Source organism: Ictidomys tridecemlineatus, chromosome 11, assembly GCF_052094955.1.
Source record: "Ictidomys tridecemlineatus isolate mIctTri1 chromosome 11, mIctTri1.hap1, whole genome shotgun sequence".
Lineage (NCBI taxonomy): Eukaryota > Metazoa > Chordata > Mammalia > Rodentia > Sciuridae > Ictidomys > Ictidomys tridecemlineatus.
Genome location: NC_135487.1, coordinates 121,909,803 through 121,921,396, shown reverse-complemented (window position 1 = coordinate 121,921,396; position 11,594 = coordinate 121,909,803). Strand labels below are relative to the sequence as shown.

Sequence of the window (11,594 nt, the reverse complement as noted above, 5' to 3'; positions counted from 1 at the left end):
CAAAATACTCCAATTGGCAGATGAAAATGAAAGGCAGGAAAGTCAAATCAGGAAGGAGCAAAGGATACTTGAAAGCCAGAAGCTGCTCAAGGCTTGTTGAAAGCTCACAAAAATATGTGCTTTGAAAAGTATTTGCATTTGTCAGCTTTTCATAGCTTTGATCAAAGTACCCGACCAGAGGAGGAAAGTTCATTGTGCACTTATGGCTGCAGAGGTTCCGTCCATGGTTGACTGATTCCATGAATCTGGGTCTGAAGTGAGGCAGAGCATCATGGCCAGAGGAGGTGGTGGAGAAGAGCAGCTCAGCTCACAGACTGTCAGGAAGCAGAGAGAGAGGGGGTAAGGGGCCAAGGCAAACTCAGAGTCCTCCAGGCCTCACTGACCCACCTCCTCCAGCCATGGCATCTGGCTAGAGCTACCTGGCAGTCAGTCCATTCAAACCAGGAAGGACCATTAGGCTAGAGCTCTCACAGTGCAATCATTTCACCTCTGAGTATTCCAAAATTAACTCAAGAGCTTTTGAGGGACACCCTTATATAAAACTGTAATAATTCATCCCTGGTCCCCAAAAGCCTATGCCCATCTCACAACACAAAACACAAGAGTCCATCTCCAAGAGTCCCCATAGTCTTAAGAGTTCCAACATTTCCCCAAAGTCCAAGTGCAAAGTCTCATCTGTGACTCAGGGAAACTCTTGGCTGTGAGCCCAGTAATGGACAAGTGCAAACCACATCGATCCAAGGCACAATGGCACAGAGTAAAGGTGCTCATTCCAAACTCGAGGAACAGGAGCCTGGATAGAAGAGATGGGACCAAAACAAATCTCAGCTGGGCAACTGATTCCTGCAGCTTCACTTTGGCATCTGGGGCCTGAGGTGTTGAGCTGTGCCCCTTTGTCCTTGCCCATGGCAGTGCTGTGGCCTCTCCCCAGCCCACAGCTTTCCTCCCCTGCCTCATTCTTCTGTGGTGTCCCACTTCAACTCAAGCCCCCCAAAATGGGATCATCACAGCATGGAGGAAACCTCTGAAACCATAAGCTCAAAACAAACTCTTGTTCTTCTAAGTTGTTCTTGTTAGTTATTTTAGTCACAAAGAGCTGACCCACACAGCTTTTCAATAAATATTATTTTTTTTTGAGAACATTCAATTCCTTCTCTGGTTTTCTTAATACTTTAATAAAGTAATGGATTCACTGATTCTAGACTGGATCACTGGAAGTTCCTGGATGCCCCTTCACTGTTCTTTGTCTTTTTGCAGAAATTAAATGCGATTATTTTTATTTTATGAACAGGGAAGCAGGCCAGTGTGGGCCTCGGTGCTCACTGTTCATAATTCTCCTGTGCTGTTTTGAGTTCAGTGGACATCAGAGATTGGCCACTCATCAAATGGATCCTGGGAAGTTGGCGTTTTTCATTTGGATGGTTTGTGTTTCCTTGGCTTATTTATTATTTAATAATTTTTATGCCTGTCCCTCTGGAAAATTCTAAAGTCATGTTGCTAGATAATATTTTGGCATTTTAGCACATGCTTTTATTTCTTTCCTTGCATTTTTTTCTTTCCTTCCCTTTATTCATGGAAGTTAACTACACTTTTTTTTTTTTTTTTTTTTGCTTCAGGGGAAGATTGTGGCAGGAGAGAAAAGAGAGATAGCTTCCCATTCATTCTGTTATTTTTTTCTAGGGCTTCTCTAAGCAGTGAACATGAGACATAAAGGCATGGACGGAAAGTCTTGAAGAAACAAGAAGTGAGAAATAATTTTTCCAGACTAGCTTGGTTTGTGTAGTTGCAAATGAGATGTTTTGGGTTCTAAGAGAAGAAGGTGGCTTTCTCCCTTATCTCTAAGGAGGAAGCAGGAAGTTGAGTTAATTTCTTACCACCATGATCAAGGGGAACCTGCCCCAGATAATGAAGGTTTTGTAGCATATGTAAAAGACCCAACCACAGTCAAGTGGGGGTTCATCCCAGGGATGCAAGATTGGTTCAATATACAAAACTCAATAAACAAAATTCATCACATCAATGGACTTAAAGAATCATATGATCATCTGAAGAGATGCAGAAAAGGCATTTGACAAAATACAGCACCCCTTCGTGTTCAAACACTAAAAAACTAGGGATAACAGGAACATATCTCAACATTGTGAAAGTTAAATATTTTAAACCTGAGGCAAAAATCAATCTAAATGGAGAAAAACTGAAAGCATTCTCTCCCTAAACTGGAACTAGACAGGGATGACCTCTTCCGAAACCCCTATTTAACATAGCCTTCAAAATATGAATATTATTCAGCCAGAAAGAAAATGAAATTATGGCATTTTCTGGTAAACTGATGGTAATTGATTAGAGAATACCATGCTAAGTGAAATAAGCCAATCCCCCAAAACCAAAGGATGAATGTTGTCTTTAATTTGTGGATACTAACTCACAACAAGAGAGGGTGGGGAGGAGAAGAATAAAAGTCCATTGGATTAGAAAAGGGAAATGAAGGGAAGGGAGGGGAGAGGGGAATAGGAAAGAGCAGAATTAGTTGGTCATAACTTTCCTAGCCTTGTATTTGCACACTGTATATGACCACAAGAATGCAGACCGTAAATAGAATAAGATATACTCTATGTATGTATATTCTGCCAAAATACATTCTACTGTCATGTATAACTAAAAATAGAAAAATAAATGCAGGTTTTGTGGCCTAATACTAAACAAGGGCATCAGCTGGCACTGAATGTGACAGCTGACATTTCCCTCTGACTTTGACGTCTCTGGGGATTCAGGAGGTGCACCCTTCTGTTGGACCAAGAGCAGCTGCTGAGGCAGAGGGACCCACGGGAGAAGAGATGAACTGAATCCTTTTCACCAATGATGTGACTATGTACCTAGGAGAAACAAACAACCCCGTTTGAAAGAACATTTGCTAGAATTTATCAAGGTGTTTCTTCAAGTAAAAAAGATAAACACATACAAAAGAAAGCATGTGTTAACTACAACCAACCAGAAATGGAAATGGGAATAAGTGACGTATTCAAAATCCAAAAAGAGAAAGAGGATACTTAGGAATATATTTCACATGAATAGTACAGACACATATAAAATACTACATAGTTCTCTGAAGGATAAAAACCATTTTGAATTAGTGAAAAGATGCATTCCTTTCTTGGTTCAGAACACTTAATGTAACAAAATGTTAATTAGCTCCCCAATTTTTTAATTAAATAAAAATTTAAGTAGCATTAAAATGGCTTCAAAATAGGAAAAAAAATGTAATGATGGGGTCAGAGTGTCTGTCATTCAAAATACTAAACCCAGAGGCCACCATATCAAAACATTATGGTAATAAGAAAGGAATGGACAAATAGACAAATTAAGGAGTGCAATATAAAACTAAGAAATAGATCTCAACAGCTCCTTGGCACATATTGTAAAGATGTAAGGTCATCCTACCATCACAATACAGCCACATGGATGTTTATAGCAGTGCAATCCACACCAGTCAGGTTATGGAACCAGCCCAGATGCCTGTCAGCAGATGAATGGTTAAAGAAAGCATGGTATATGTACACAATGGAGCTTTACTCAGCCATAAAGAAGAATGAAGTCATAGCTTTTGGCAGTAAATGACTGGAACCAGAGAGGATCAGGCTAAGTGAAATAAGCCAGACCCAATAGAGTCAAGAATCAAGTGTTTTCTTTCTTATGCAGAAGCTAGACCAAAATAAGGGGGGAAAAGGGGAGGAGGAATCCCATTAGAACAGAAGAGAGATCAATAGAGTAGAGATAGGGGTTGGAGGAGAGGGCTGGAGGAGAGGCAGAAAATGTGAAGAATGTTGGAATGAAACTGATCAATGATCCTGTGTACAGGAGTGAACGTACCACAGTGAATTTCACCTTTATGTATGCCTATAATGCACTAAAAAAAAAATTAAACAGTAGATAAGACAAATAGAGTAAAGGAAGTTGAACCAAGTAAAGTGAAAGGAGGAATGGAGGGAAGTACCAAGTTCAGTGATGCCATTAGAGGGTTGGCTAAGACCAGAGGGAATGTTCTGTCCTTGCCGCGACTTCTTCAGAGATGCTTTCTGCAGGGCCTCAGAATATACAATGAAATCTTGGCGGAGGGAGATACAGAGCAGCTCCATGTGGACTGAACTTCCAATATTGCTTCATTTTCTAGCTGGATACCCAGCTCAGCTATTAATTATTCTTTGCAGTTTTATGAAATAACCTCTAATGCACAGATTAATTCCATTTCTTTTCTAATCTTTTCATTACTGCATTACTGTTATACATACTATTGGGGTTTATTTTGATATAATTATACAAGGATGGAATATAATTTGCTCCAATTTATTCCCCAGTACTTTCACATCTATGCCCACAGTTTCCTTCCCATCCACTATTTGGGCTATTTTGAACTCTCATTCAATCATTCAGTCCTGTCTTTGTTACCCAAATAAGTTTTCTGTGTTATTTGAAACTGTTTTGGGACATTCCTTATAGTAAGGTAGGTGGGTTAGGGCGATCTCCGGGATCCCAGCTCAGAGTGAGGGGCAGATGCTTGTTCTCTAGGGACACAGGGGCATGGGAGGAAGGGAAGTATTCATGTGGTCAGATGGGAGGAAGTGGAGCCAGAGATGTGATCCTTACCTGTGCTGTCCCTCCAGCTGATTGACAAGAGCACACAGCAAGAGACACACACAGGAATGTTTCTATAATGACAGGCTCTGCAGGTGCTGGGAGAAAGGTTTGCAAAGCAAGTTAGTGAGCAAGGGGTGCAGGTGGGGCTGGCCTAGTTCTCCTGCCTTTGCTCACAGTCTGGGAGGCTCAGAAGACTCCCCTGAGAAATTGACCTCAGGACCTGAGGTCAGAGTGGTTATAACAGGAAGCTGGTGAGGTGAGCAGAGGGGACCAAGTTCCCAAACTGAGTGAAGTCTTTGTAGTACAGGGACATGATCTAACAGAGTGGTTGAGTCCTCCTTTGTGACTGTGATTGGACAGGCGAACAATTACCCAGAAGAGTCATTTTCTTTTCTTATTTATTTTTGATGAAAAATCGCTTATAATGTTCCCCTGGGGAGTTTTCATTGTTCTGCTGATGAATTTAAACATTACTACACTGGTGTAACATTGAGGGATTGATGCAGAGTATGACATATAGATGACGTAATCAAAGCAATTCTCAGTGTATGAGTTGTAAGAATACCTACTTGTTGAGCAAAGGCATTTCTCAGACCCCTTTTTTTCTTGTGGGTCCAGGTCAGGAAAGAAGTTATTTAAGGTCCTGTGGGTGAGGACTAACAACTGCTGGAACAGTGCTGTTTGTAATCAGAGTAGTGAAAGAGACTTTGAAACCTGCATTTTTAATCCAGGGTGAAAGTGTACTTTAAATCTGAACCTTAAATCCAGGCCACTCTTGATTTTTTTATCTCCTGTCTCCTTTGTATCCATCCTATGTCTTTTATCCTACCTCGGGACACTAAGAAAATTGGTTTTTATGCGGTAGTTTATGGTCAATGTATAGATTCAGTTGATTTTTTTTGAAGATTTAAAAGTGTAAAACAAATAAAAATCACCCATAGTCTCTCCACCTGGAGACCCACACCACTAAACCAAATTCTTTCCTATTTTTTTTTTTTTTTTGGCACTGCTGCAGTCGTAACACAGATACACCTAATGTCCTCTTTTAACAGTTAGATAACAGTTGCAAAGTGTCGCATGTGCTGTTTCCTATTCCTTTTGCATTGGGACAGATCCTGAGAAAGTGCGTTGGTTGTGAATCCCAGTGAAGTGAGCCACAGCTTGGGGACTCCTTGCAGATGGAACCGCTAGCGGCGAGGGGGACAGTCCAGCAGAAGAGTAAAACGCACCCCAGCAGGAGCAGGGCGACTGCCTGAGCTGCACCTGGGACTTGGCTGGGGTCCCTGCCAAAAGCAGAGCGCAGGAGGCTGCTGGGGGCGGAGCGTGGAGGGCAGCGCCACGGGATGGGCGGAGCCCGCAAGGTCCCAGACTCTGCGGCATGGGGTGCGGGTGGTTCCTGCTCTTGTGGGTGCTCCCCCAGGCGTGGGGAAGCTCTGACGGTGAGTGGCCCAGGGTGCCCGCGTACTGGCGCTAAAGGGCGGAGAGAGGGAGCGGGCTTGGGACTTAGGGAAAGGCTCCCAGGGAGCTGGGATGAGCCCTGGGCCACTGATCCCGGAGCGCACAAATGCACCAGAGATCGCAGGGTCTCTGGCTCCTGGCGCGGTGTGGCTCAGGGTCAGCGCACCCCAGCTGTCCTTCCTGGACTCACCTTCTGCTGTTGTTCCTTCCTCTCCCTGTGCTCTCTGCTCCGTGGGCCACTCGCTGTACTTACCCAGTCTTCGTTTTTCCCAGTCCTGCGAAGGAGTGTCCTCTTCCGCTGTCTCCAGATCTCCTCCTTCACTAACAGCAGCTGGATGCGCACTGATGCCTTGGCCTGGTTGGGGGAGCTGCAGACGCACAGTTGGAGCAATGCCTCTGACACCATCAGATTTGTGAAGCCCTGGGCCCAGGGCACCTTCAGCAGCCAGCAGTGGGTCCACCTGCAGAATATATTTCGGGTTTTTCGAAGCAGCTTCACCAGGGACATACAGGAATTCGCCAAAATGCTGTCCTTAGAGTGTGAGTTGAGGGGATGGGATCCTGGGCAGGTACCACAGTGAGAGAATGGACATGGAAGTCCTGCTGGGAGAGGGATGAGATTGTCTGCTTTCTCCCCCTCTGAGGACTTGCACTTCTGCCTGGCCGGGCCCCAGTTTCAGGCATCAGGCCACCCACTCTCACTTCCGTCCACTGTGGGTCCCCCGGGTAACCCCAGTACCAGTCTCTTCTCCTTCATCCCTTTCAGTCCTTGAAAGCTCATTTGAGTTTTGCACGTTTCTCTCCACAGATCCCATGGAGCTGCAGCTGTCTGGTGGCTGTGAGGTGCACCCTGGGAACGACTCAGAACACTTTCTCCATGTAGCACATCAAGGAGAACATATCCTGAGTTTCCAGGGAACTGCTTGGGAGCCTGCCCCACAGGCCCCCCAGTGGGTAGATTTGGTCATCAAAGTGCTCAACCAGAACAAAGGGACAAAGGAAACAGTGCAGTGGCTCCTCAATGACATCTGCCCCCAATTTGTGAATGGCCTCCTAGAGACAGGGAAGTCAGAACTGGAGAAGCAAGGTCAGCCTTCTGTCCTCTCCATCTATCCTACTTTTAAGCTTCAAGTAGGTTTTGCCATCCCAGGGTTTGCTTTCCTTTAAGCATCAGACAAAGAGCAAGACATAGGAGGGGATGGATAAGGCATGAGGGTATTTGTTGACATCACCCAGTGTCACTGAGTACCTGCTGGGTTCCATGAGTTGAATTAAATCAAGTCTGTGGGTCAGAATTGATTCAGAAAATGTTTGAGACATGCTGTGTGCTCCAGCTGAGCTCAGGGTGTTAGAGTAGGGAGGTGAGGCATTTATAGGGCACTGGGATCAGGGGAGGGGAAGGAGATGAGGGATGGGACTCCTGGGCAAGGTGACACAAAGGGATCAGAGCTACCTGGAGACTTCACCTCCAGAAGTGGACCTTTGTGGATCATGAACCTGGGAGGAGGCCTGGGACCTCTGATGCAGAGTTCCCACCTTATGCTTTCCTCATCCCTTATTGGATACAGTGAAGCCCGAGGCCTGGCTGTCCAGTGGCCCCAGTCCTGGGCCTGGACATCTGCTGCTGGTGTGCCACGTGTCTGGCTTCTACCCAAAGCCCGTGTGGGTGATGTGGATGCGAGGGGAACAGGAGCAGCCGGGCACTCAGAGAGGTGACATCCTGCCCAATGGTGATGAGACGTGGCATCTCCGAGCAACCCTGGATGTGGCAGCTGGGGAGGCGGCTGGCCTGGCCTGCAGGGTGAAGCACAGCAGCCTAGGAGGGCAGGACCTCATCCTCTACTGGGGTGAGAAAGGGCTGGGGCTGTGTTGGAAGTGGAGACAGGTGGTTCTCCAGCATAGAGGGAGGGATTCGCAAAGGTGGGTTGGCACACAGCAGGGACTGAATATGAGATTCCAATTACAGAAAGGAGGAAAAAAGAGTCTGGAAACTAAAATGAGACTGACAATTGATGTATTAATACAAGATGAAATGGGATTCATAATCTCAGAGATCTGGAAGTTGTTGGCAAATAATGAATCCCTGGAAGCTGGGCATGGCAGCACTCATCTTTCTTCCCAGCTGCTGGGGAGGCTGGTGGAGGAGAATTCCAAGTAGTTGGCTAGACTAGCCAAATTAGGGAGACCTTGTCTCAAAAAGTAAAGGCTAGAGATGCAGCTCAGTGGTTTGTCCCAGACTCTAGGGTTCAACTAGTAGCACTGCATATAAAATGAAAACAGAATCTGGGAAGATTCATTTCCCAGCAGAATGGGGATCAGGGACTTATGAAAAGCAGGTTAACAAGGAGAGCTGTGGTTTACTGAGTGCTTCCTGCGTGGGGGCGTGGCCACTCTGCATTCATTGCTTTACCTGAGCATCACCACTCTCCTTTGAAGCAGTTACTGTTATTCTATTTTACAAATGAGGAAATTGAGTCTGAGATAGGTTAAGTACCCAGAGTCTCATAGAAGGTGAAAGAGCTGGGGATCGAGTCAGGTCTGCCTGTCTACACAGCTTCACCTGTACGCTACGTTATTATATAGTGAAATGAAATGAATAGATGTGCCTAGACCCGTGAAAAGGTGGGGAGTCTAATCTTCTGAGGAATAGAAGTTGATGCTCTAAATGGGGGGAGGAAAAAGGCAGTGCCTGGCCCCTCACATGTGCTAGACCAGGGAACTTGATACAGGGCGGCATCCTGGGCTGACACACGTCCTGTGTCCCCTGCAGGTGGGAGCCACACCTCTGTGGGCTTGGTCATCCTGGTGGTACTGGCTTGCCTGGTGCTGCTCTTTGTGCTCATTCTAGGCTTCTATTGGATCAAGAGTCACCGGTGAGTCTCCCCTTCCATCTGCTCCTTCCCTTGCTCTCTCTCCTCCACCCCCTGTTCCTGTTTCCTGAATGGTGTCTCCCTTTCTCTTCCCTCACAGCTCCTATGAAGACATCTTGTGAGTCTTCTGGTCACCTGCCTGTCTGGAGCCCAAGACCTCAGGTCCCCAGAACTGCAGTCTTTGCCTGCTTAGGAATGGAGGATGAATGGAGAGTTAACCTGGAGCAGTAACAAAGAAAAGGGTCATCCACATCCTTTCAATGTTTATCTAAGAGATTTCAAGTCCTTTCCCTTGTATGACAAGTTTTAAGCCCCAGTGATTCTGTGCAAACAGGAGCCCCAACTCCTCTGATGACCTGCTGGCAATGAGCAGGTAAGGGCTGGGGTAGCAGTGCCCTGGTTGGTCATGGAGTGACAGGGTCTGTCCTGAGCTAGAAAAACATGTCCTTTGCAAAGGTGGTAGCTGCAGTGGCCAGCTGTCAAGTGCCCAGTCAAACTGGCCTGATTGCAGCCTATGTTTCTCGTGAAAACTGGAAATCTAGAATTTTATGTGACAGGTGATTTAAAAAGTTAACTTGTCTTTGGACAGAATATTCTTTGTGATAAATAAGCATTGCTGACTGGTCCCATCTCGGGTGCACCCAGATCAAGTCTCTTTTCCCTTCTTCAAGATCCATTTCAACACCCGTTTACCACGAAAAATTTTCTGAATCATGAAGAACTTACATATTTCTGTTCTCCTGAGCACCCTCCTTATAAACTCTTATTAGTGTTGCTAACAAACAAATAAACTTGAATAAAATAAACTTAAAGTATAATTTGAATACAAGAAGGGGTTCCTATACTTCAAGGAATTATACTAATATCTACACCCACATAACTACTTTCCCATCTTTTCAGATTTCACAGAAACTTTTCAGTTCCCCAAAGTCTGTGATTTCTCCTTGTTAATACCAGCATGAGTTTGTGTTGATCTACATTCTTCTTCTTTTTGTTTTACCAGTCTGAGAATTTTATATAAATGGAATGGAATGTTTCTGTTCTTCACTTGACACAATGTGTATTGAGACTCATCCATGTTCCATTTATCAATAGTTCCTTCCCACATACTAATAGTAACAGTTTAAAGGTATGACAAACTTTGGTGATTTATAATGCTGGGCCATCAGGAATGAAGCTGCTCTGAACATTTACGCAGAGTCTTTGGGTACCCTTGGTTTTCCTTATCTCTAGTAAATCCTGAGAAGTGGAACTGTGAAACTGAATGTAAATGTGTTTCGTTTTTTTGATCTATTAATTATTTAAAAATATATTGTGCAATTATGAAACTTTTGCTGTATTTTAGTCTTTGGCTTTCTGTTTGATTCCCCAAATATATTTTTTGTGGTTTTAATCTTTTGAAATCTACTGAAAGTTGCTTGCTATCTGCAGTCTCTGTCTCTCTGAATATTCCATGTGCACTGCAAAATAAAGTGTTCTGCTGTTGGGTGAATTGCTTTATAAATGTCCATTAGGTTGCTCTTCAAATCTTCTATATCCTTACTGGTTTTCTGCTTACTTGCTCTGATACTTACTGAGATAGCAGAGTTGAAATCTCCAACTACATTTGTGGATGTAAATGTTTTCCCTTTCATTTCTAACTTTTTGTTCTATTTACTCCAGTTTTTTAAAGTTCTGTTATTAATATAAAATTAGTTTTTTTTTCTGGTGGATTGACCCTTTTATCATCATTAAATGATTTCTTTTACGTCTGATATTTCTTGTCCTGAATTCTACTCTGACATTAAAATAGTCACTCTTTCTTTCTTTCTTTTTTTTTAAATAGATGAACACAGTACTTTTGTTTTATTCATGTATTTTTATGTGGTGTTGAGGTTTGAACCCAGGGCCTCACACATGCTAGACAAGGGCTCTACCACTGAGCCCCAACCCCAGTCCTCTTGCTTTCATATTATCAGGTTTTGTTAAGTGTATCTTTTGCCATCTTGTGCTTTAATCTGTCTTTGTTCTCTTTACTTAATTTTTCATTTATTTAATATTTCTTTACTGATATACAGGACAGTAGGGTGTAATTTGACATTCATACATAAAATGATTTTAACATTTTCCACTTAGGGTCCCATTATTGTGGTTGTACATGATGTGGGGTTACATTGGTCATTTAATCATATATAAAGATGGGAAAGTCATGTCAGATTCATTGTACTGCTGTCTTTGTTCTTAAAGTGTGTTTTCTGTAGACTGCATATAGTTGTATTTTACCTTTTTATTCTATATGACAATCTGATTGTTTGGACCATTTGAATGTGATGTGTTATATTAAAGCAATATAATTTGGGGTATGGTTTAAGTCTTCTGTCTTTTCATTCTTTTCTTACTTGCCCCACGTTTCTTGTTCCTTTTAGGATTTTATTTATAGCCAAGAGTAGCTTTTTGGCTATGTATTTATAAGTACATCAGCGCTCCAGCATTCAATATAATTTTTTGGTTGTATCACAGGCTACTTTTATTATCTTAAAGATTTATCTATTTATCCTAATTTGTTATACATGACAGCAGAATGCATTTCAACTCAGTACACATATAGAACACATTTTTCATTTACCTGGCTGTACGCAAAGTAGAGTCACACCA

General features: G+C 43.5%; 1 protein-coding gene across 1 annotated transcript; it reads left to right on the top strand.

The window, feature by feature from the left end:
* The first annotated feature begins 5,698 nt into the window (after window positions 1-5,698).
* LOC144368384 (antigen-presenting glycoprotein CD1d-like) lies at window positions 5,699-11,298 on the top strand. The gene is made up of 6 exons (XM_078027219.1): window positions 5,699-6,071; window positions 6,364-6,630; window positions 6,899-7,177; window positions 7,659-7,937; window positions 8,861-8,963; window positions 9,061-11,298. Exons 1-6 carry the CDS (start codon window positions 6,011-6,013, stop codon window positions 9,080-9,082), a joined length of 1,011 nt encoding a protein of 336 aa, XP_077883345.1. The 5' UTR covers window positions 5,699-6,010; the 3' UTR covers window positions 9,083-11,298.
* Window positions 11,299-11,594: the final 296 nt, after the last annotated feature.

Bases quoted from the DNA above. Each gene is read 5' to 3' on its own strand.
- LOC144368384 (XM_078027219.1), top strand. From the start codon at position 6,011: ATGGGGTGCGGGTGGTTCCTGCTCTTGTGGGTGCTCCCCCAGGCGTGG. The intron at 6,072-6,363 runs GTGAGTGGCCCA...CGTTTTTCCCAG, and splicing joins GGCGTGGGGAAGCTCTGACG to TCCTGCGAAGGAGTGTCCTC. The intron at 7,938-8,860 runs GTGAGAAAGGGC...TGTCCCCTGCAG, and splicing joins GGACCTCATCCTCTACTGGG to GTGGGAGCCACACCTCTGTG.